General features: G+C 52.1%; 6 protein-coding genes across 6 annotated transcripts; 5 read left to right on the top strand and 1 right to left on the bottom strand.

Moving 5' to 3' along the window:
- Nucleotides 1–348: 348 nt before the first annotated feature.
- PV08_11537 (histone H3) lies at nt 349–883 on the bottom strand (the record flags this gene model as incomplete). The annotated part of the gene is made up of 3 exons (XM_016385845.1): nt 349–568; nt 625–778; nt 847–883. The coding sequence occupies 3 exons, from the start codon at nt 881–883 to the stop codon at nt 349–351; spliced, it is 411 nt and encodes a 136-aa protein (XP_016230789.1).
- A 760-nt stretch (nt 884–1,643) lies between these two features.
- Nucleotides 1,644–2,035, top strand: PV08_11536 (histone; the record flags this gene model as incomplete). Its single annotated transcript, XM_016385844.1, has 2 exons — nt 1,644–1,870; nt 1,924–2,035. The coding sequence occupies 2 exons, from the start codon at nt 1,644–1,646 to the stop codon at nt 2,033–2,035; spliced, it is 339 nt and encodes a 112-aa protein (XP_016230788.1).
- Nucleotides 2,036–6,833: 4,798 nt separating this feature from the next.
- Nucleotides 6,834–8,405, top strand: PV08_11535 (uncharacterized protein; the record flags this gene model as incomplete). The annotated part of the gene is made up of 1 exon (XM_016385843.1): nt 6,834–8,405. The coding sequence occupies one exon, from the start codon at nt 6,834–6,836 to the stop codon at nt 8,403–8,405; it is 1,572 nt and encodes a 523-aa protein (XP_016230787.1).
- A 4,290-nt stretch (nt 8,406–12,695) lies between these two features.
- On the top strand, nt 12,696–13,518 carry PV08_11534 (uncharacterized protein; the record flags this gene model as incomplete). Its single annotated transcript, XM_016385842.1, has 2 exons — nt 12,696–13,158; nt 13,223–13,518. 2 exons carry the CDS (start codon nt 12,696–12,698, stop codon nt 13,516–13,518), a joined length of 759 nt encoding a protein of 252 aa, XP_016230786.1.
- A 732-nt stretch (nt 13,519–14,250) lies between these two features.
- Nucleotides 14,251–19,371, top strand: PV08_11533 (uncharacterized protein; the record flags this gene model as incomplete). The annotated part of the gene is made up of 10 exons (XM_016385841.1): nt 14,251–14,445; nt 14,511–14,604; nt 14,666–14,908; nt 14,961–15,383; nt 15,439–15,991; nt 17,224–17,640; nt 17,699–18,139; nt 18,204–18,463; nt 18,518–18,951; nt 19,039–19,371. 10 exons carry the CDS (start codon nt 14,251–14,253, stop codon nt 19,369–19,371), a joined length of 3,393 nt encoding a protein of 1,130 aa, XP_016230785.1.
- A 1,547-nt stretch (nt 19,372–20,918) lies between these two features.
- Nucleotides 20,919–21,364, top strand: PV08_11532 (uncharacterized protein; the record flags this gene model as incomplete). The annotated part of the gene is made up of 4 exons (XM_016385840.1): nt 20,919–20,978; nt 21,028–21,104; nt 21,149–21,209; nt 21,266–21,364. The coding sequence occupies 4 exons, from the start codon at nt 20,919–20,921 to the stop codon at nt 21,362–21,364; spliced, it is 297 nt and encodes a 98-aa protein (XP_016230784.1).
- Between the last annotated feature and the right edge of the window lie 655 nt (nt 21,365–22,019).

Here is a 22,019-nt window from a genome sequence, read left to right as displayed (position 1 = left end):
ATGGAGACAGCGAAAAAGCACGCGTTGTTAGTCAAATAAACAAGAAATCGAATGTGATGTTTGCGACGTGATTTATTCAGCGTCTATCTTGTGTTGCGCTTTCTGCTATCCTCATGTCATGTATCAAATGACTGGAGTGATGTGTGATGTACAAGCAGAAAAAGCAAAACGCCCCATGATCACCATGATGTGTCTTGTAACACTACAGCCCATAAAATATCATTCCGTTTCGCCGGTGCAACTCATGAAACCCCCCATAAGCACGTTCATTTCAACCCAACTTCCCAAGGTGTAGAATAGTCATGCTGACTGCAGGTTGTTGGCAAAGTCGAGCAGTCAGGTCGTCATCTAAGATCGTTCGCCACGGAGACGACGAGCGAGCTGGATGTCCTTGGACTGGATGGTGACACGCTTGGCGTGGATGGCGCAAAGGTTGGTGTCCTCAAAGAGAGAGACGAGGTAAGCCTCAACGGACTCTTGGAGAGCACCGATGGCGGATGACTGGAAGCGGAGGTCGGACTTGAAGTCTTGAGCGATTTCACGGACCAGACGCTGGAAGGGGAGCTTTCTGTGAGAATTATCAGTGTCTGTTCAGTGCGGGATCAATCATGGTTTGTTACGAACCGGATCAACAGCTCAGTCGACTTCTGGTAGCGACGGATCTCACGGAGAGCGACGGTACCAGGCTTGTAGCGGTGAGGCTTCTTGACACCTCCGGTGGATGGTGCAGACTTGCGAGCGGCCTTGGAGGCGAGCTGCTTTCTTGGGGCCTTGCCACCTACAGGATGGGTCAGCGACGAGTTCGAGCGACGATGAGATGAAGCTGATGAAGCTGTGATGACTTACCAGTGGACTTGCGGGCAGTTTGCTTGGTACGAGCCATTGTGACTGATGAATTGATGGAAGTTGTGATGTTGATTGATGAAGAGATAAGAAGATGGTGAGTGAGGCTGGTGGATGGAAGAAGGTAAGTGGTGGAGGTGGGGGAGGTGCAGGTATTTGTAGGAAGTGAGAAAGGAAGGGGCGGCTTGGCGGTTGATCCGAGGCAGCCAGGGCAGGAGCGAAATCAGGCGGTGACTCAAAAGGATCGAATGATGTGAATGACAAAATCAATCACAATAATCGACTCAGATCAGGCCCGCGAAATGATCATTTTGCACGGCGCATTTTGGCGGTGATTTCGAATGCCACCCAGAATCGACTTGGCGCCTCCCGTGATCCGTGCCTTGGCGTACCACCTCAAACATCTCCCAGGCCCAGGAACACCGTCAACCCCCCAGATGAGACATTCACCACGCTCAATAATTTTTACAATTGGTTTAGAAATGATCGCGGGCTCAGCTTGTCTATTCAGTCTTCAGGATCAATGTTTCCGGGCAGTGTTGGTGATGGGATCACTCAATCAGTGCCCGCCGCGGGCCAGTGATCCAGCATTCGGCGTTGTGCCATGGTGAATTCTGATTGGCTCTGATCTGGCCGTCGCAAGTTGATCTGGCAGGCACCGCCGGGGTGCATAAGTCTCGCTCCCCGCCGCGTCTCCCCAATCAAGTTTCCATTCCATCCACCAATCCATCTCCAAAGCAAAGCAGCATCTTCATACCACTTCATCTCTTTCAAACACTCTTCAACCCCAATCAATCATCATGACTGGACGCGGCAAAGGCGGCAAGGGTCTCGGAAAGGGCGGTGCCAAGCGCCACCGAAAGATTCTTCGTGACAACATCCAGGGTATCACCAAGCCCGCCATTCGACGTCTCGCTCGTCGTGGTGGTGTCAAGCGTATCTCAGCCATGATCTACGAGGAGACCCGTGGTGTCTTGAAGACCTTCCTTGAGGGTGTCATCCGTGACGCTGTCACATACACTGAACAGTATGTCCCGCTCCAACTTGATCGTCTCGTTCATATACTGACCTGCTTCGCAGCGCCAAGCGAAAGACTGTCACATCTCTCGACGTTGTCTACGCCCTGAAGAGACAAGGCCGTACCCTCTATGGTTCGTGTTCTTCCATCGTCGCTGTGTGGCCTTTCCACTAACATGTCCCAGGTTTCGGTGGTTAAATGCCTTCTTCGATCAGTATCACGACATCACTTTTTCGGCTGCCTATGCCTGCCATCATCTACGGCATGGTTGCCTAATCCTTTTTTGCTTTGAGTTACGGAGTGGTTGGTCATGCACATGGGTTCTCAACTGGGGTTGCAAAGGGTCATGGTTATGATGGGATGGCAAATCCACACGATGTGCTTTGATGTATCAATACAGGCACAAGATGAATACAGCCTGGATCGGCGTTGACAGATGGGCTGGACCAAGATCATATGGACCAGTCCCAAGATGAAATAACATTTCAAAGCAAACTTCCACCTTCCTATCTGTCGTAGTTCCCCTTGTTTGTTTGTCCGTCGGCGCGGCTGCTTCCGAGGCACGTCTGGAGGTTCACCCTGTTGTTGGCGGTTTGGTCGCGTGTCTTGTGGGTGCGTTCTAATATCTGTTAGTCTCACGTTGTATAGCTCGGCAGCCTCTAGCCCTGTCGTAGAGCGCAGCTTCCACCTTCGAGTGCTATTGGCTTTGGTGACTCGACGGGCGACTACAGCCGGTGATGGTCTAGTCATGCCTCCAGCTACTTTTGCTTAGTTGTGCTCTTGTCGGTACTTTTAAATACCACGTATCCGGTAGAACGCGTCGACTGTCTGTGGTGGTGGTGGTGGTAGTGGTGTGATTTGTGGAATGCTTCCTCAAGACAACTCACGAGTCAATCCAGGTCATCTGCCTACGGGCCGAATCGCTGCCGGTGTTGATTCTACGATAATTTCTCGAGTGACAGTGAGTTGCTTCTAGGTATGCAACTTGTCATTTGGGCTGTGGTGTAGCTCGGGTCTGTACATGCCATTCGGGGCAAATGGGTTAGTTATGGTGGGTTGATTGAGCTACGGTCAATCCGTAACATGTCACGGTTTTCCGCGCATGTATGATTCGTGTCGTGTACATGTGCTTGCAAGTGATAACAGATGGTATTTTGACGCACTAAATCCTTGAGTTGGCAATGTGTACTGAACAAATTGGGTGGTTGATGGAATTTGTCGTTCTCAATACTGGTGCTCGGGGTCGAATATATTTAATCCTTGGCGAGAGACAGCAGTTTCGACACGACCCGCAGGCCATACGAATACCAATGGTCACCACACATACATCGAACTAGAATAACAATACCAGGGAAGTTCTCTGTATCACTCACACAATATGCAATGTAGAAAAACTACCCAACCCACAAGAGGCGATGTGGTCAGCACGGTATTCAGGTCTTGTTCAATTCACCCAGCTATTCCTCGCCGGACGATAGAGCATACCTCAAGACCGCCTGTAGTTTACGCAAGCAAAATTAAGGACACTGCGTCAGCCTCAAAACATACGAGACGAAGCGCAAAATGAGTCCAAAGCTTCTTGATCGAAAAACACTCAGTGTAGTGGTCTTGGAGCCAACCCACCCTGCCAACGTCCCGCCCCCAAGGACTTTTTCATACGGACTTGGACTCGTTCAGGTAGGACAGCAATCAGGACTTCACTGCATTCGCAATGGCAGGGTGGTCGAAGCAAAAGGACGTCCCTGGCTTGATCGGCAGACTAATGAGGCGTCCACACACAGTAGCAGTACCGTCGCAAACAAACCACAGCCCAGTGCAGAAAAACAAGTTCTTGCGTCCCCTAAGTCGACGGTTTGCTACCGGTGGAAAGGATGTTCAGGGTGACGACTGTCAATCTATGCTATGCTATGAGCTGAACACAGGGCCAGAGAAAATCCATAAAGAGCACTGTCTAAGCCAGATCGGCAAAAAAACTCTGCGCACTTGGCCTGTTCAGCCTGCGCTTTGCTTCGAAGCCAGCTGAATCAGTGCATATTAGTCAAGGCCCGTACAAGGCTGTAGTATCTGGGCTAGACTTCCTTCTTACGGCCAAGAGATCAGTGTCGACCCAAATCTCAAGGCATCAGATCCGCACGAAGAAAAATCTTGCACTCCACCAAAAGCAAAGATGCGGGGTTGGCCGACGGCCACGCGGCTAAGCAAGGCATGCAACCATGTAAACAAGATTCCAGCAAGCAAGATCAGCTAGGCGGTAACCCAAAAAGTGGGATCCTCCGGGCATCAGCTCACGCGCCACGGTCACACGAGTACAGATACGCAAGGCACAGGTTGTCAAGACCACCATACCCGTACAAAGTAGTTGAGACAGCTGTGGCGGTGCAAGGAGAAGATCCTCGACCAACGCGCAGTGTCTCCCAGAAGAAGACGACGCCGGGTGCCAATCTTTTCCAAACAAGCCAGAAGCGAGAAACAGGTCGACAGTCAACATGGCCATCAAAGTCACACAAGAACAGCGCACAGGATCAATGAGCCGGAGTGCCGCCTACTGCCAACCAGACAAGACGGGGAACTGCCGACATGCACTGCCAGAGAAGATGTGAAAAGCGTGCAAGCATCCGTCTACAGATCCCAACCAAACCATGCATGGCAGAATACGAGGTTTCTCCGCTGCCAACAAGCCCAGAAGAGGTACTCGTGCACCATTGTGAGATTGACCATGTCGTTCCGCATCTGCGGAATCGATGCCTGTCAAGATGAAACCCAATGGTCCTTTTGCCCGATCGAGCCAGTGTAGGCGTGGGCATGCCCCAAGCGGCTAGACGACAGGTTGGAAGGGCTTTTGCAGACAAGATTGTACCAGGATGATCTACGCCAGGACCCAGCGCCTGGAACGGATGTGCCCCGACAATAACCGACTTCTGTTGTCCAGGGGAGTCGGCAGTCCAATCGTTTGCGCGGGCGGCCCCCAACAGAGTTTTTCCTTCAGCTGCATGTTCGACGCCTGGACTCCTGTACGGAGCACTCTTCAGCCCTAGCCCAGGATTGCGCGCCCTAACGCAGCCTCCAATGCAACGGCAACCTCGGCACGTTCCTGCATTTTAGCCGGGAGCCAGCGAAAAAAGCACAATTCGACTTTTTCTGGACGTCTTCGACGCAGAAAACTAGTGCTACCACGGTATCTCGACTGACCGAAAGAGAGAGACACATTAGGCTAAATGGGACAATCCCCGAACGGTCTGAGACCTGGTCTTAGTTTGTTGTGGCTGCAACAATGCCTCCTTTGGATACGAGGGATCTGCTGGCCTGGCATTCGGGGATCCAGGCAGGGGAATTGTAAATCAAGACAAATAATAACAATTGCAAGACAAGTTAGAGGCGGCGAGCATAAGCATCGTGGCCGTGGATTACGTGTACGGTCCTTGTAGTCGGTGCGAGATGCGATGCGACGCGACCCCAACATTACTCAGCTGATTGGCACACTTGTACTCGTATACGAGGTTAGAGAGATAGGCGAGGCATGGCAGGGCCAGGCAGAGACTGAGTCTGTCGGTACCACTGTACCAGGACAGCATCCAAGGCTGGATCTCGGCGAGGCTCGTATCCTCGTGGTAATCCAATTCCCATGGAAAGCCCGAGAGGGTGCAGGGACAATCTAGAATTCTTGGTGCCAGGCTTTGTTAGGCTGAGGCATATTCCTCGTATTACCCAGCAATTCGGCCTGGTTCTGGCTCACGTCGGGTGGACTCGGCGGGCTCCCAGCGCAGTCGCCGGCCATTGGCTGGAACCCGCACAGCCACAGAATCGGTGGCTGGTGATTCGCCAGATCCGCCAAGGCCAAGACCGAGATGATGAGAGGGAAATCCGATCGGCACCAGCCTGTTCCTCTTCGCACGTATGTACGCAGCGTCCGCGGAAGAGCGCGAGGGCAGCATGAAGCCTGATGGTCTGTGGTGAGTGCAAACCCAACGCTCTGGACGGTGACTCCGGCCCAATCGCGCCGTCCAGCCAACATCTGTTGAGTGCCTGTCGTGGGCATGGCTGCTGAACGGCACAGGCCCAGGCAGCTGTAATAATGTGCACACTGCATCCACCGGGGCAACGTTGCGGCCAGGCGGTGACTACTTGTACCGCCGGTGCAACGGTTGGGACGCTCGCAACAGACTCTCTTCACAAGCCCGCAGAAACGCAGAAACGCAGAAACACAGAACCAGAAATTCGCTCGCTCGCTCCCTCCAGGTCAGACAGGCCCGTTCTGAAGGTGCATTGTATTATTATTGCCGAGCGAAACCCAAACAGGGCCAGGCCACGGCAATCCCTGCACCGCCGACGTCATCATCGATCATCGCTGACCCTCGCATGCAGGGTCCTGGCCCCGGTTCCTCGTCCATCTCGAACAACCTTCGGCCGGCTTCAATACCACCAGCGCTGCATTGATCAATCGTATCCGATTCCTCCTGCACCCAGAGTGCCCATTGAAAAAAAAATCAAAGAGCAAACGCCGAGTTATCAAAAGGAGAAACCCCCAGTTCTCTTCCGCCCGTACCAACACCTATCCACCGATTACCTCCGTCCCTGCGTCCCAATCGCCAGACGGTCATTCCACTGCCTTCCACACCCTCGTCAATCCAATTGTCATCAAGTGCCCGTCGCTCTCCGGATCGCTCGAGCGGCTTCTTCCACTTAAGACGTTTGCCACCTGCTCCTTGCTGCACATCCTCTCTCCGCCATACACACTCTCCGAGTTACTCCCACCCGCTACGTTACCAAGACACTACAAACCACGCAATCGACCCTCGACCCTATTTGAGCTTCATACAAGAGCACCCATTTCTCGCCTCCTCTCCGCTTGAGCCTCAACACACCATACCACACTGTCGCGACTGACTTGATGAACAGTCGGTCGAACACACAATCAAACAGTCCATCGGTGCGCATTCAACACTCGACGTCGACGGCTGCGACACAACCATCCATGCTCGCCCAGAGTGCGCTGGTCGGAGGGTGGAACGACGGTTTCAACTCAGGCTACTTGAGTGCGCTGCCAAAGACGTTTCAAGATCACAAGAGAGGCTCGTCGGGCTCGTCGGTGACATCGCTGGGGCCCCCGTCGCCTCTCACCCACCCCAACAACATATATCCACACATTGTCGCCACCAGCGACTCGACTTTTCCCGCTTCCTACGACTTCGACTTCTCCCAGCCTCCCCACACAGCCAAGTCGGATTCCGCCATGATCTACCCGCAGAACTTCAGCGCAGTCGACATGAGGAGGATACAGTCACAAGGCGCCGACGAGCGTGCGTCATTCAACAACCTGTCGGCGCCTCAATCGGTGTCGACAATGAGTCATAACTCTCCTGCGACGCCGCATACAAGTTATGAGCCCGAGTACGACGAGAAACATGTCTATGGTGAGGATCCTAGCGACGCAGACGAGATGTTCGACTACTTACAGTTCGAAGCAGCGTTCCCGACGTCCGCATACCAGCAGTCGTTACAAGATGTCTTCCCTGACCAACATTTCCCCATGTCCTACACACAGCCGCAGCAGAACATGCAGCGGATGAATCTACAACCTCACCGACAGAATATGATGGCGGATCGATTGCAAGCGGCGACGCAAGATCATCTCAGGACGAACTCTCCGACGTCCGATCCTCGCGACAAGTCTCCATTCCGTCAGAACTCACCCTACAGCATGCCTGCGCCGCCCCATCGGCCACGACAACGGCCGGCCCTGAAGAACGAGCGAACGTCGATATCTCCCAAAGAATTGATGTTGGATGAGCATGACGTTGACGATCACGCTGCGCCTCTGTTTGGCGCAGATCAGTCCAACTCTACAACTTTTGGCGACGCCAGAAACATGGCGAATATGGCGAGCTTCTACACGCAGATGGCCCATGATACTTCCATACCCGTGCCTCAACAATATCCCTTTGCTCTCAATCCACCGAGCCGGCCGGGTACGGCCATGCAGGATGTCGCGCCAGAATTCCCGGCACATATGCTCTCGATGGAGTCGACCAACGAGGAAGGGCCATCAGAGCCTTCTAGCCAACAGTCACAGAAGCCTGCGGTACAGCAACAGCCACGGTCTGCGCCTCAGCAGCAGCAGACAGTGCAGCGCCCGACGGACACGTCATCGGATGCGGGAACTTATTCTTGCACGTACCATGGCTGCCATTTACGGTTTGACACGCCTGCGAAGCTCCAGAAACACAAACGAGACGGTCACCGGCAGACTTCCCCCGGAACGTCATCGTCACCCAACCTGGCCTTGCGGAACTCTCAAGCGGGGCCACATCGATGCGATCGGATCAATCCTAGCACGGGCAAGCCTTGCAACTCGATCTTTTCAAGACCTTACGATTTGACCCGACATGAAGACACGATCCACAATGCGCGGAAGCAAAAGGTCCGGTGCCATCTGTGTACGGAAGAAAAGACCTTCTCGCGTAACGATGCGCTTACCAGGCACATGCGCGTTGTTCATCCTGATGTGGACTGGGTGGGCAAGCAAAAGCGCAAGAGTCAGAAGTGAGGTGTCTCGGCATGAGATTGTGTCACGATTGTGGCATTGAGAGGCCCAACGCCTCGGGTTACAGTGTATGACTATTGGAGCTTTATTTTCTCTTTCGACTTGACGACAAAATTTCGTCGCTTGTTGCACAAAGCTTGGCTCAGCAAATGACGATGACGAAATGAAGCGATCAACAAATGATATGATATGAGGGTTTTTCTGGTCCGGGGGACTCGTCCAAAACTGAACGATGGTGGAGCAATTGCATCGCATGGCGCCGATGGGATGTTTTCTTTTTTCTTTTTTTTTTGGATCAGCATGGTATGATAGAATGAAAATGACTTTGGGGGTGCAGGTGATTTGTTCCTTTTTTGGCGAAGGTGGTTTCTATGATTTCTCCCTTGTGCCCAGGCGGGTGGACGGATTACACAAAACAGCAAGCGATGAGGTGTGACGAGAGATATGATATCATTATTGTTTGTTGTCATGACACCTTCTGACCGATAGACTGTACTTTTACTCTCTACTTTCACGGGACCATGGACCGGCGGGGTGCAATCGCGGATGGCATGATCGATGGACAAAAGAAGGAGTCGGTGCATATTTTATGAGGTCCATTTGGTTCTCGACTCTGGTCTCTGTTGTTCATCCCTACGAGGAATCTTTTACAGGTGATGGTTTAGGACTTTGTAAATATGTGAATATTCTTGAGCTCTTACACCGAGATGATTGATATTTTCTTTCCGTTATATTGAACTATTGTGTGTGGGACGTAGTCACACCAACGTGACAACTACGAGTACGATATATTGGTGAGGACGAGTGCGAGGAGTACCCAAGGTAGGTTAAGTGATGGGGTGATTCTCTTTCGTCAGGTGAGGGTGGTGGGTGGTGGGTGGTGGGTATACTGTACAGTTTATCTTCGGTGTCTTTTCGGTACCCGCTGTCTGTGTGTGTTATGTGTGTGTACGTGTCTGTGTCTGTGTGTGGGTGTGTGTCGTGACGATGATGAGTCGCTGGGGGTGGACGGATGGCTAACTGGTAGGTAGTAAGTAGGGTGTTGGTTTGGGTGGGTGAATGACGGACTCCTCGTGGTTTGTTGGGTGGATGGATGGATGGATACGAGTACTCGTTTGTAGATCGCTTTTGGATGGATGGAGTTTCTCTGCATTGGGATCTCAGATCTGTCGCTTCGTCGGGACCACTTTGATTTGATATGGTATGGGCACGTCCCGTAAAGGCCACAACTCCGAGTCACCTCAGATAGATAACAAACATGTACCTACCTACCTTGTGTATGTGCCTTGGGCCTCGGATAGATAGTAGTAAGTAGACTATACTGTGCGAGTATGTGCTTTTGGGCCGGTGGGCGACGCGGGTAACAGATTCTAAATCTAGCATACATCATGAGATTTGAGCGCACGGGGACCACCAGACCGTGCGAGTGTGGTTGGTCGTACAGTACCATCGATGATACAGGTGGGCATAAGAGTACCTACTCGTCCCTACGTAGAACGGGATTCTCGACACGAGCTTCCCTGCGCACTTTGCTCGTATCGTCATCCTTTTGAGACCATGGACGTACTCGTCGTCATGATCATCATGATTGTCATCCCATCCCCCGATCCTCATCGACGTCGTCATCCTGCTTCTCCTCTCCTCCTCATGACTACTCGCATCAGATCGATTCGCTCGAGTCTCTCGTGTGAGTGAGTGCCGCTGATTAAGGTTCATTGTCATGATGATGACGACGATGGGGAGGAGGAGGAGGCTGAAACCCGGGGTTCTTTTTGATCTGCGAGAGTATTTTTTTTGATAATTCGGTTGAACCCCGCACATACTCCGTACAGGTATAACACCTAACTGTCCATGCACTATCCAGTATCCAGTGTTGACCAACCCTCATTTACAAACAACCATCTACCACCCATGCAAAGGTGTCCCCGCCGTCGACACCGTCTAGCCGCGTGTATTTGCTCTGCCTACTTTGAGCCTCCCTCTCTCCTTCTCTCCCAAAGGCCAACGGCTATGTCAGCATGACAATACAAAATGGCCTCGATCTTTGCCGTTCCCCGTACACACCAACGCACGCCAGCCAGGACGGAGCATGCAGTGCTGTGCAGTAGCTCAACCTCCAGAAGCACGGCAGGCAACCGGTCACCATCCCGTTCGCTCGGCCACGAGAGAACAGAATCGTGCCCGATGGAACGTCAAGGTGGCCAAAAAACTGTCATCTCTTTACCTCGTTGGGTCCGGCGGATGTCGACTGTATCCTCTCACCTGGTCAAGCACAAAGCACAGAGCAACCGACCCTCCTGTCTCGTCCCCTCCGACTCGCAGAAGAATACTGTTGTCATTTCAAAAACATATACTGCCTACCAGGCAGACAAGACACATCATGGCGCAGTCTGAAATAAGACCGCTGTGCGAGTACGAGGAGCGGTGGCGACACATTCCATTTTGCAACAATTGCCTCTTTCGGTATACGGCTTCTCTGGGATGTGATTCATGGTAAGCATCGCAAAAAGCAGCGGCACACACTCACGCACTCACGCACTCACGCACTCACGCACTCCTCCTCCTCCGGCGGCGACTCGGCTGATTATTTCAAATCTCACCTCCGTCGCCCAGACTGTCTACGAGTACTAGGGGTTTTCCCGGAGAGAGCAATGAAAGTATGGTTCCCATTTGCATTCATTACCCGCCGCGGACTTATAGGTGCTGAACCTTGAGAACCCGAAAAACCCGCACGCCTGCGGATATAGGAAAAGTCACGCGAAGTACGAATACCTAAGTTGGTAATACAGCTCCATCCGTGCGAACGAAGGGTCGCCGATGATCTATCGCGCTTGTCGTGGAATTCATGCAGGGCCCAGCACACGCCGTATACAACAACCGGATCTCTAGGAACCTCAAGGGAAACCAAAGCCCGGGCCAGACTACAATGTAGCAGCCCGCTAGAGTGTACGAGCAAGTCCGCTGCGGCCGCAACGACGGGCCCGAGGACTCCGTCGAGTGAAGTATGACCGCCTGCTTATGTTAGGCAGGTGTTTACATGAGGCTTGAGTAAAGCTGTGCCACGAATACTCCGCAGTCACCGGTGTATGAGGAAACGCTGGGATGATGTCATCATCATCAAAAGCGGGCTTTTTTCTAGTCGCAACTCAAACTCGCTTGCACTAAACATGTTGGGACTGGTGGACGAACTCGCGTAACCGATAATGCCTCTCTCTCTATTGACACCTGGCTCCGAGTATCTGCCAATCTGCACGTACTCGAACGCCGTGCGAATGCTTCCATCGCACTGAACCGCCGGTTCTAGTATCTTGGTAGAGGGTGCTTGTCCTGCCTGATTGCTCTTGTTCACCTATCGTGCTCGTCGAGGGCGTAACGTGTGCCGAGTTTGGGGACGCTTACGAATATCCCTTGGGCCTCGACCGCGACCGAGTGGCTGGCGAGTCGAGGATTGATCGATGCCTAGGCCTTGAATCCCGTCAAAACACCTCGAGTAAGAAAGGACTGGTATGAGAGCAACCAGGACAGGCAAGCTGTGTCCGAGATAATGCCATATTTGCATACAGTCCTGTGCAGGGATGGCACAGTACGGTCCTCCGAGGGCTGCATTACCGGATACTAGACAGCAACGTTCCTGATCAAAAAGAAATCGACTTTTGGCCATTAATTGATAGTAGGTTGCTGCACGCACTTATCATATCTGGATCTGACTCTCACATACGGGCCCTGTCCTCAAATCACTTTCACCATCAGACAACTCACAACTTACAAAGCCGATGTCATCGTCATCAACCCCGTCCTGACTGTAGTCCTCACGATGTAATGCTTCACTTTGTATCTGCCTTCAAGCGTTCTTGTGCTCCGAAAATCTACGTCCCCTCGGACTGTCCGGGCTATGGACCTCGCTGGACAACTCCGGACTACAGGGTTCTCCGAACAGATTCCAATATGTCCTCTTCCTGTTTCTCAGAATCCTTTGCCGGTTTCCATCACGACGACCCCGGTACAGCCGCCGGCCTAGATAGGAATTAAAGCCACGTGATTAAGTCTGGGGTTTGTCAAATCCGTTCGACGAATCATGCCAAACTCCGAAGATCGGCACGCAGTGCACACTCCTTTGCCTAGTAGAAACCGGACGGAACAGGCCATACCTTGTGCCTGAGCTTAAGTATCCTTGATCTTACTCTGAGGACAACATGAAAATATTCCACCGAGTTGTGCTTACCATACTGATATCAGACTCCGAGACATCAAACTTGAACAAATCTATCACTCCACCACCTAGCACCTTCGGAAATGGGTGCCCCAGACATCAAGGCAGATGCACGAAGGGTGGTTGAGGTGCTGAAAGCTGGGGGAATTGCTATCATTCCCTCGGCCATGGGTTACGCACTCACCAGCTCTACCACTGCCTCGCTGGAAAAGATGTTCTCGACCAAGAGGCGTGGTGCGCACAAGCGACATGCGATGGGCGGAAACTATGCACTCCACAAAGCTCTTCACGTCATGAAACCTCAGGACGAAGAGATTGTCCGCTGCCTGACCCAAGACTTTGATCTTCCTCTGGCTGTTATTGCCAAATACGACACATCCAACCCCATGTTCAAAGACCTCGACCCGTCCACTTTGGAAGCGTTGACGGTTGATGGCACACTGGCCATGTTGATCAACGCTGGATCCCTCCAAGACGAGATCGCAAACCTCATGATGGAAGCCAAGCTCCCGTTGTTGGGTAGTTCAGCGAATCTCTCGGGCACAGGTAGGAGAACTTGATGATCAGCCCGATACCTCACGTATAATGCGCTGACATACTACTAAACTAGGGACCAAGTATGTCGCCGACGACATTCCCAAGGAGATTCTTGATATCGCAGATATAGTTATAGACTATGGGCTTGTCAAGTTTGGACACCACGGAAGGAGCTCAACAATGATCGACTTCAGCGGGCCAAAACCAGAAATTGTGCGGATTGGAGTTTGCTACGATGTTATCAAGGACCACATGAAGCGCTTCTGGAACATTGACATTCCCGACGATCCGGGGAAGGCGGCACTCCCGCATGGACATCTTAAGAACCTGCCCCCATTGGCATCGCTGCAAAGACTCGTGGCAGCCTAGGAGGAGATACGATTAGTCGTGAACTGGTATCTTTTGCCGCGCCCTCGGGTTAGAACTTGTGGCGAGATCACCGAATTCATTCCTTTTCTGATGCACCGTCACTTTCGCTCCTAGCCAGACATAAAGTCGATACCGGAATAAATCTTGTTTCCCCGATGGCGGTTCATTCTGCGGCCCATTCATCAATACGAGAACATCAGTGCCTCATTCCGTGAATCACACGCCATCGTGTAGCCAGAAATCATCGCGTTGAGCAGCTGCAGACAGGGGAGACAGGCTCTTCGAGACCGAGCCACCGTTTCCTCCAAGATACTGGCCACGCATCCTCGACCCCAGGACCTATCGGATGACCATAACCCTTTTCTGGGGAAGCTCCTCTCGCTAATGATGGAGTCGCGAGAGTAAGCACTTCCACTGACTGAAGTGCCGATTTTTCGGAGTTCCAGCCAAAGTTGATAATGTCGTCCACCTCAGTGCCGACATCTGGAGTTTGGCGAGGTCCGGGCCCCCCAAAGCTTCCCCACAAAGCAACCCCGTGCCAGGGGGTGTGGGCCTTTTCCAGCCTCTTGAGGCCATACCGAAGCTCGTGGATTGCCGATTTTCTCGAAATTTCAACAGCGTAGTCATATTCATGGGTGGCATGGCTCGAGATGGACAACAACTATAAGACCAGACGGGCGTCGTCGTCCTTGGACACCCCAGGCGACATCCCTCCTTCACGTTGCGACCACAATGGAATCTGTCCCCCGAGAAATCAGTGCTCCTCCCTCTGCTAAGGAGGGTGCTGTTGAGGCCGAATCTGTACACAAGGAGGAGGTAGTTCCAAGTTTGACACACCGCAAGAGCAGAAAGGAGAAGAGGCTCTTGCTAAAGCAGGACCTTTCAATTGTCTTGCTGCTCTTTGGCTGCTACTGGTTTGCGTACTTGGTATGATATGTCCCTTCAGGCTGCGTCTGTACGTTCAAGAGCTGACCGGACATTTCGTCTCAAAGGATCGCGGTGCCCTCGGAAATGCTCGAATCATGGGGTTTCAGACAGACCTTGGCTTGTCTGGCAGTCAGTTCTACAACTGCCTGATGATGTTCTGTAAGTGCAACCCTGCGCCGAGTGTGTGTTTGACAACCAATGGCTGACAGGATGTTTTAAGATGTCGGATACCTGATATTTGAGCTACCTGCAGCATTGGCACTGCGTGTTTTCTCTCCAAATCATGTCTATGGCGTTGCAGTCATCATATTCGGTGTCCTTGCAGCTTCCATGACGGCCGTCAGAACCTATGCGCCGATCATGGTTATCCGACTCCTTCTTGGTCTTTCCGAAGCGACGATACAGACCGGTTTCCTCTTTCTGACCCTGTGGTATCGGCCAGAGGAGGTCACGACCCGTGCCGGTAACTATGCCATGGTGACGCCGGTCCTTCGCCTCAGCTAACCGAGTCATAGCCTTTTACTTTCTCGCGACGCCTGTGGCCGGAGCCACCAGCGGACTGATCGCATACGGAGTGCAACGCAATCTCGACGACAAGCTCGGAAGAACCTCCTGGGAGTGGTTCTTCTTGATTGAGGGTGTTCTTACCATCGCTTGGGGGATTCTCGTTTTCTGCCTCTTGCCCAAACTTCCAGAGACCGTTGCACACAAGGGAAGTGTTCTCTTCCGGGATCCGCAGGAGCGAAAACTCATCCTCGACCGAACGATCGCTGCCCGTAACACCCCAGATGCTAAACCGCGCATGTTCCAAGCATGGTGGGCGCTCAAGGATCCCAAAACCTGGCTCTTTGCCCTGGGGCTCGCTGCTGCGTCTCTGGATGTCGCCGCGTTTGGGGCTTTCCTGCCCACGTTCATCCGTCAATTCGGCTTCTCTCCCTGTAAGGTGTTGTCTTCTCCGGGATGTCGTTCAGAGCTGACAGCGTGACTATCAAGTGGACACGCAACTGTACAGCATTATCCCTTACGCCTTTGCCACGGTCACCCTGCCGACCGTGTCCATCTTGGCCGATCGCACACAAAAGAGAGCGATACCGTTCCTGATCTGCATGAGCACCTCGGTGGTTGGATTCGTTGTGGTGTTGGCCACCACCAACAAAGTGGCCCTCGTCGTCGGCTGTTCTTTGATTGCCGCCGGCTGCTATCCAGCCATTGTGGTCTGCGCAACGTGGTCCTTGAACAGCCATGGAGGCTACACGAAGAAAAGCACGGCCTGGGCGGTGACCCAGGTCTTCACCCAGTGCTACAGCATCATCGCAACGCAGATCTACGATAACCCGCCACGCTACTTCAAGGGCCACGGCATTCTTCTGGGCCTTAACCTGCTGGGTGTGGTTGCAGTCGTGGTTGCTTACCTCATGATGAAAAGAGAGAATAGGAGGCGAGACCTGGTCGCTCAAGACTATCTTGCACGAGGCGAGCGTAACCCTGACGCCGACAAAGCTTACGAAGAGTTGTGTGATTATCACCCCGATTTTCGATATCCTCTGTAGTACACATGGTATATGTACGTGTTGCATAGGTACCAATCTGGTGCAGGTAAATTGTCGCGTATGCAGACCCTGGCGCGATCTGGCCCCTCCGACAATCGACCACCTAGGAGAGATATTATGATTTCGAGGAGTGTATAGTGTGATAGGTGGTCCTAGTACTTAGATGGTCTCCCTCTGGGTCTACAAGAAATAGCTGTAGGCGAGAACTGAGTCTGTCGCCTCTCCACACCTAACCCTCGAAGAGGGTTCGGTGACCGTGGGCCGAGGGCCTTTCAGTGCTATCTACCTGTATATTATAGGCTCTGCTTGGTTTCCCCGCCACGGTTTTCCTACCTGTGTAGCTAACTCGGATAGTAGTTAGTACACTAGTTAGCTAGATGATGAAGACTTCCAAAATCTCCCCCACAGCTTCATGAACTCTTTACTCCGTCCGGACTTTTGGGTCTTCTTTTGTCTTTCATCATTCCCACCTTCCTGCCTGCCTACCGACTACCGTTCAAAGTTTCCTAGGCAATGCTGAGACACAGTAGGCCGATACGCTAAAAGCTACTAAGTTGGTTCATCGTTAGCTTCTTCTTCTTCGTCGTCGTCGCCTTCGTCGCTATTCCAGTGCCTTGCAATCGACAAGTGCCTCCGCCGGGAGGGAGGTGTCTCGGGTACATATTGATTGTGTACATATCGCACATCATATATCACACGCAACAATGGCCCTTCAGGAAGGTCTAGGGAGAGTACGATCATGCACCGAGTGTCGGATTCAAAAAGTAAGCAATACGCTGGGCTCTCTCGCTTTCTCAACAGCCATCCTGGCCCACTTCCCATCACCCAATACCCATCACGCAGTACACATCACCCAGAACCCGTTACAACTGTGCTTGTACTACTACCACTCCTACTGGGACCGCTACTACTCGTGCTTTCTAGTACTTATACAAACATACTGACAAGCCGGTCCTAAATAATCGCAGCTCAAGTGTGATGCGCGGGAAGATTATCTGAGACCATGTACACGGTGCAGAAAGAAGAACCTCTCATGTGAATTCTCTCGTGGTATCCAAAGGACCCAACGAAAAACGTACGTACGTCTGTTTGTCAGTCTTGTTGCCTGCCCCTCCTGAGACGAGAGAATCCTCATATCTTGTCCGGCTTTTCCGTTTGTTCCATTCAGTCACCCAGTCATTCAAGTCACTCACTGACTCAACTCCATCTATACGCTTCGGCTCAATAGTAAAGCACAGCTCGTTCGGGAAATCGCAGGCCTTCAAGAGCAGTTACGAGCCGGTGGTACTCAACATTCTTCCACCTCTGTCTCCAGTGAACATCAACACCACCGTGCGGTGCCGAAGTCTCCGCAGAACCAAGAAGAAGGCGGCGTTGTCGCTGCGGTTTCACATTTACAATCTGTCTCCCAGGCGCGGCATGACGCCCCTCTGGTCTCACATTTACATTCTGCCTCCCAAGCACAGCCTGACGCCGCTCTGGCTTCACATACTCCCTCGTTAAGCAGTCCGGCAGTCGGCTCAGCACCAGTGATCGACTTACCAAGTGTCCCGAGAGCAGTAACCGATGGTAGCTTTCAGGTGACACAGCCAACACTACAGATTGAACAGATTCACACACGAAAGATTCACGACTGTTTCAGACTGTGAGTCTCCTTTCCTTCGCCTTTCACTCACAGCCCTGGTTCAGCTAACATAAAGAAGCTTCTTCGCCCATTACGAGCCCTTCATCCCTGGCTTATTCGATCCCAACGTGTCTCCTGAGGAATACTATGAACAATCTCCATTTCTGTTCTGGTCAATCGTTGCGACTGGTGCGCGCAGATACACTCAAGATCCAACACTCTTTCAGCGGGTCGTATCACAGGTCCTACAGATTGCACTAGGCACGCTCTTCTCGCAGACCAATCCGATTCCAGCGATTGAAGCGGTCTTGATTTTATGCCTTTGGCCAATTCCGCAGAATACAATGTTTCACGATTCTTCCCATCCACTCGCAGGAATCGCCATGCAACTCGCGGTGCAGAACGGCCTCCACATATTTGGTCGCGAGCAAGACTACTCGCGTCAGAACATCAATGCCGCTGACAGTAAGGTGTCTTTCCGCTTCCGTCTCTGGGTCCACTGTGTTATCATCTTCCAGAAGTAAGCCCGCTCGGTCTAGTTACGGGAGGTTGGAGTCGGATGTGGTCGCACTGACATGTGATAGCACGAATTTCATCAAAGGCTTTCCCTGCTGGTCCGTCTCGGAATTCAACAACGCTGAATCCAACCTGCTTCTCGAGCACAATCTTTCGCCTTCATTGCTCTATCGTTACAAGCTTCATAAAGTGCAAACGGACGCCGTCCGAACTATCGTCCAAAGCACCCAGCTCTTGGAATCAGACTGCGGACGACCATTGAGCTCCCTCATCGACATATTCGATACACAACTCAGAGCACTGGTCCCTGCTTCAGACATAGGACTTGGTACGTCGTCGCGGTCGCCTTTCGTCCGTCAGGAGTTACTAATGATCGTCCAAGATGTCATTCTGCAAACTTGCACCCGCCTAGCCATCAGAGCATTTCACTTTTTCGCAACACCGGACACTGCGCGGACAGCTGGACTTGTGCAACTTTACACCTTGTCCTGCAACGTGCTCGACATGATGCACGAGTTTGACCTCGCCAACGATTTTGTCCTCTATTCAACCCACTGGCTGTCCATGATGGTGCTTATGGCGGCAATGAGTATCCTCAGGGTTGCACGGAGCGAAATTCGAAGTCATGTGGATTTGGAGCACGGCGAGAATGCGTACTTCAAGGCCATCAACCTTTGCAAAAGGCGCTCTGCTGAAAACAACGATTTGGACTCAAGGGGTACTATCATTCTGTCCCAACTCTGGTCCAATGATAGCATTTTCCGTAAACATGACGGTACTCTGATAGGAGACCGACTGCGACTGCGAAGCCGACTGGTAAGTTTGGCACTGGGGTTTAAAAAGCACATTAACATTACATCGCCGATGAACTGATGATTTTTCGCTAATGCTACCTACTACCAGTTTACGAGCGTCATGTTCGACACACTATGGCACTGGAGGGCAACTTTCGGCAATTGGAAAGCGAATCCTTACAAAGCTGACGATGATGAAACAGTGCCACAGTCGACCACGGCTGACCAACCGCCTGCAGCCGCTTTTTGGACGCCAACCTCGCTCTTCACAAGTATCCCTCCAGGTCTTCAACCGGACTTCTCATCAACCCCTTCGGCGCGCAATCTCTCAACACTTCAGCCCCCGATGTTTGACCTTGATGCCTTTGACGTGTTTCCAGACTGGGAATGGGCCGCCGAGTTGCCTCTAGAAGGCGGCGTCGATCTCGATCCAACACGCTGAAGTCTTCGCACAGGCTCGATACTATCTTCCAGGACTTACTCCGTACCCTTAGGGGTTTAGCATGGTGCATCAATGCCTTGTTACCCCTCTGTTCCACCCTCTATTGGAAGAGTGTCCAAGTATATACATATATCCATTGCCCTATCACGGCCTGAGTTGACCCAGACATATGCTCGAGCAACCTAGTCTTTATGTGGGTTTTCCGCTTCCAGCGCCGGCATCAGGGTCAAGGCTACAGCTGGTACTCTAGCGTCGCTCAATAGCGATCATCGGCCTTCGGGGAGATATATCATCTACCAACGAAAACGACCCAACAGAAGACCGCGGAGAAGGATGATATGATCCGAAGCTTCATGGTGGCCCACCTGCGGTCTTCCTCGCAGAGCGTGAACCTTCAGAACGCCTGTCACCGCATCGTGTTTCTCAATCCTGCGGTCAGCCTGAATGTTGATGACATTCAGGAAATTTGTCGCGTTCATCGAGAAGGAATTTGTTGTTTAGTATTCTAATACCTCAGTTCACCTGTTGGACGGCTATATCAATGCCAACGACCTCCTCATTCTGGGAGGCTTTACCAACTCAAAGGCAGTACCGATGAGACAACGGATTTTCCCAATACTCCCCCCCTCCGCGCATCACCCTCCCAAGTACATATGGATTCCTCCGACTTTGTTGAGAACATGCGGGCATCCCCCCCTCCCATACCTCCCCCCTTCATCAGGCTGCCAAATACCACCAGCTTGAGGCCAACGATAAAGAAGACGCCAGCTTCAGAGTAGAATTGACTCGAGAGAAGAAAGGACTGGCACAAATGAAAACAATGGCACGGCTCGGAGACTACACCGGAGGCGTATTCAACTTCTTAAAACATGTCTCCACGGCAGGCGCCCGAATGAAAGAGCAAGGCACAGCGTTCGCAGACGGTTTGAGACTCTGGGAGACGTCGGGCAATCATTTGGAATACGCCAGGTCAAAGAGAAACGGTTGATGCCGCAAAGGCTATCTATCGATCCACGGATCGATAACAAAATAGCAAGGATGGCGATTGACGAGTATGAGGCTCGGAATCCAGACCTCCCCCTTTTATCGGACTGCCAAATGCCACCCACCGGCTGAGGCTCGCGACGAGGACGAATGGAGGATGCATCTTTAAAGGATCGACTACAGTCAGTCAGTCGGGCGATGTCTCTGAGCCTTCGAGACCCATGGTTTGACGGTCTCAAGGGCACTGCCCGGTTCAACCCCAAGATTTTTCCCAAGGCTTGCTACGCAGCTCAGACCTTCTGGATACTGGGCATGTTTCTGGTCGTCTTTAACGACCACGAGCAAACCCAGTGTGCAACACCGCTCTGGTGCGGCTTCTCCGCGGAGGACTTTCACCGAGCACTCACCTTACTCCGATATCTGATGATCTGTGTCTGATCATGCCCCTCCGCGTCCATGGCAGGATATACAGATACTGTATTGACACAGTCTTTCTCTCCGATCCTACATTCTAAAAGGCGTACATATATATATGTATGTGTAACAACGATCCCATTTTGATCATGTCGTCGAGATACGGCCTACCACAGCCGGGGAATCCCGAGGAAGCGATCAGACGCAGCGTGAGTTCTCCCCCCCAGGGTGGACCGAGAGGTTACTAACGGTTACGAGGGCATGGCCGATGTTCAGAGCGATGCGGATTGGCGGAAGGCCGAGTTTGCAACAGACTTTGGTGAAGCCAAAAGTGAGTAACCAGTCGTGACTTCTCGTAACCTCTACTGACCCCTCCTAGGCCGCCCATCGAAAGTGAGGCTTTCTTGATCCAAAAGAATGGCACAATCAACCCCGCTCGTGTGAGTATCTATCTCCCTGTTGTCTTTCGTGATTCTTCGTAACTGACTGTGACTAGCTGGCATGCTCGAAATGCGCTGCTAACAGCTATCGTCCACTGTACTTGCAGACCGACTATCTGATAACGTTCCTGGACAAAGTCCCTCAAGGCTACTGAGAGACAGCTAAAGGCCATTCTGAGAGAGCGATGTCCGCATTTCAGAAATCTGAACGGCGAGATCGTCTCCTTCACAATCTCAACAAAAGACCGATACATACAGATACTGCGTTAACAACTAACTTTCCGCGGACTTTGAGGCCGGAAATTTCGTCAACTACGCACCCAGGATATATATATGTCTACGTTTTGTCAATCTCTCTGGCAGACCTCTGAGGAATGGGCACGTCTCCCTGATCTGGCATTGTCCTCTGTCTGACTGGGACGATACGAGGCGAGTGGCTGATGAACAGCAGTGGAGGAAGTTTTAACTCTACATTCGAGCGTTCCATTCAGGGAGGAAGCACGGCTCGAATATTTTTGCCCCAAGACTGACTGAAGCCGCTGGAACTAAAACAAATACCCACTACAAGTCCATCCAGGCTTTTGCCGCTCATGGCAAACTCTTTCATAGCTTGATATCATCTCATGGTCACCGTTGCCCAAGCCGGAAGCGGCTGGCAGAGCAGACTTCTGCCGATGTCAATGCCCTGCAAAGAAAATTACAAGTTCAGGCCTCCTTAGCCAAGTATATACTGATCAGAATGCATTCTTGAATGCCCATGATCACTGAGTACACCCGCTCGATCGAATGGAATTGGCCCCCTCCAAAAAA

The sequence above is a fragment of the Exophiala spinifera genome (assembly GCF_000836115.1).
Source record: "Exophiala spinifera strain CBS 89968 unplaced genomic scaffold supercont1.9, whole genome shotgun sequence".
Classification (NCBI taxonomy): domain Eukaryota; kingdom Fungi; phylum Ascomycota; class Eurotiomycetes; order Chaetothyriales; family Herpotrichiellaceae; genus Exophiala; species Exophiala spinifera.
The sequence above is the reverse complement of the archived record's forward strand: the minus strand, read 5'-3'. Positions and strand labels throughout refer to the sequence as shown.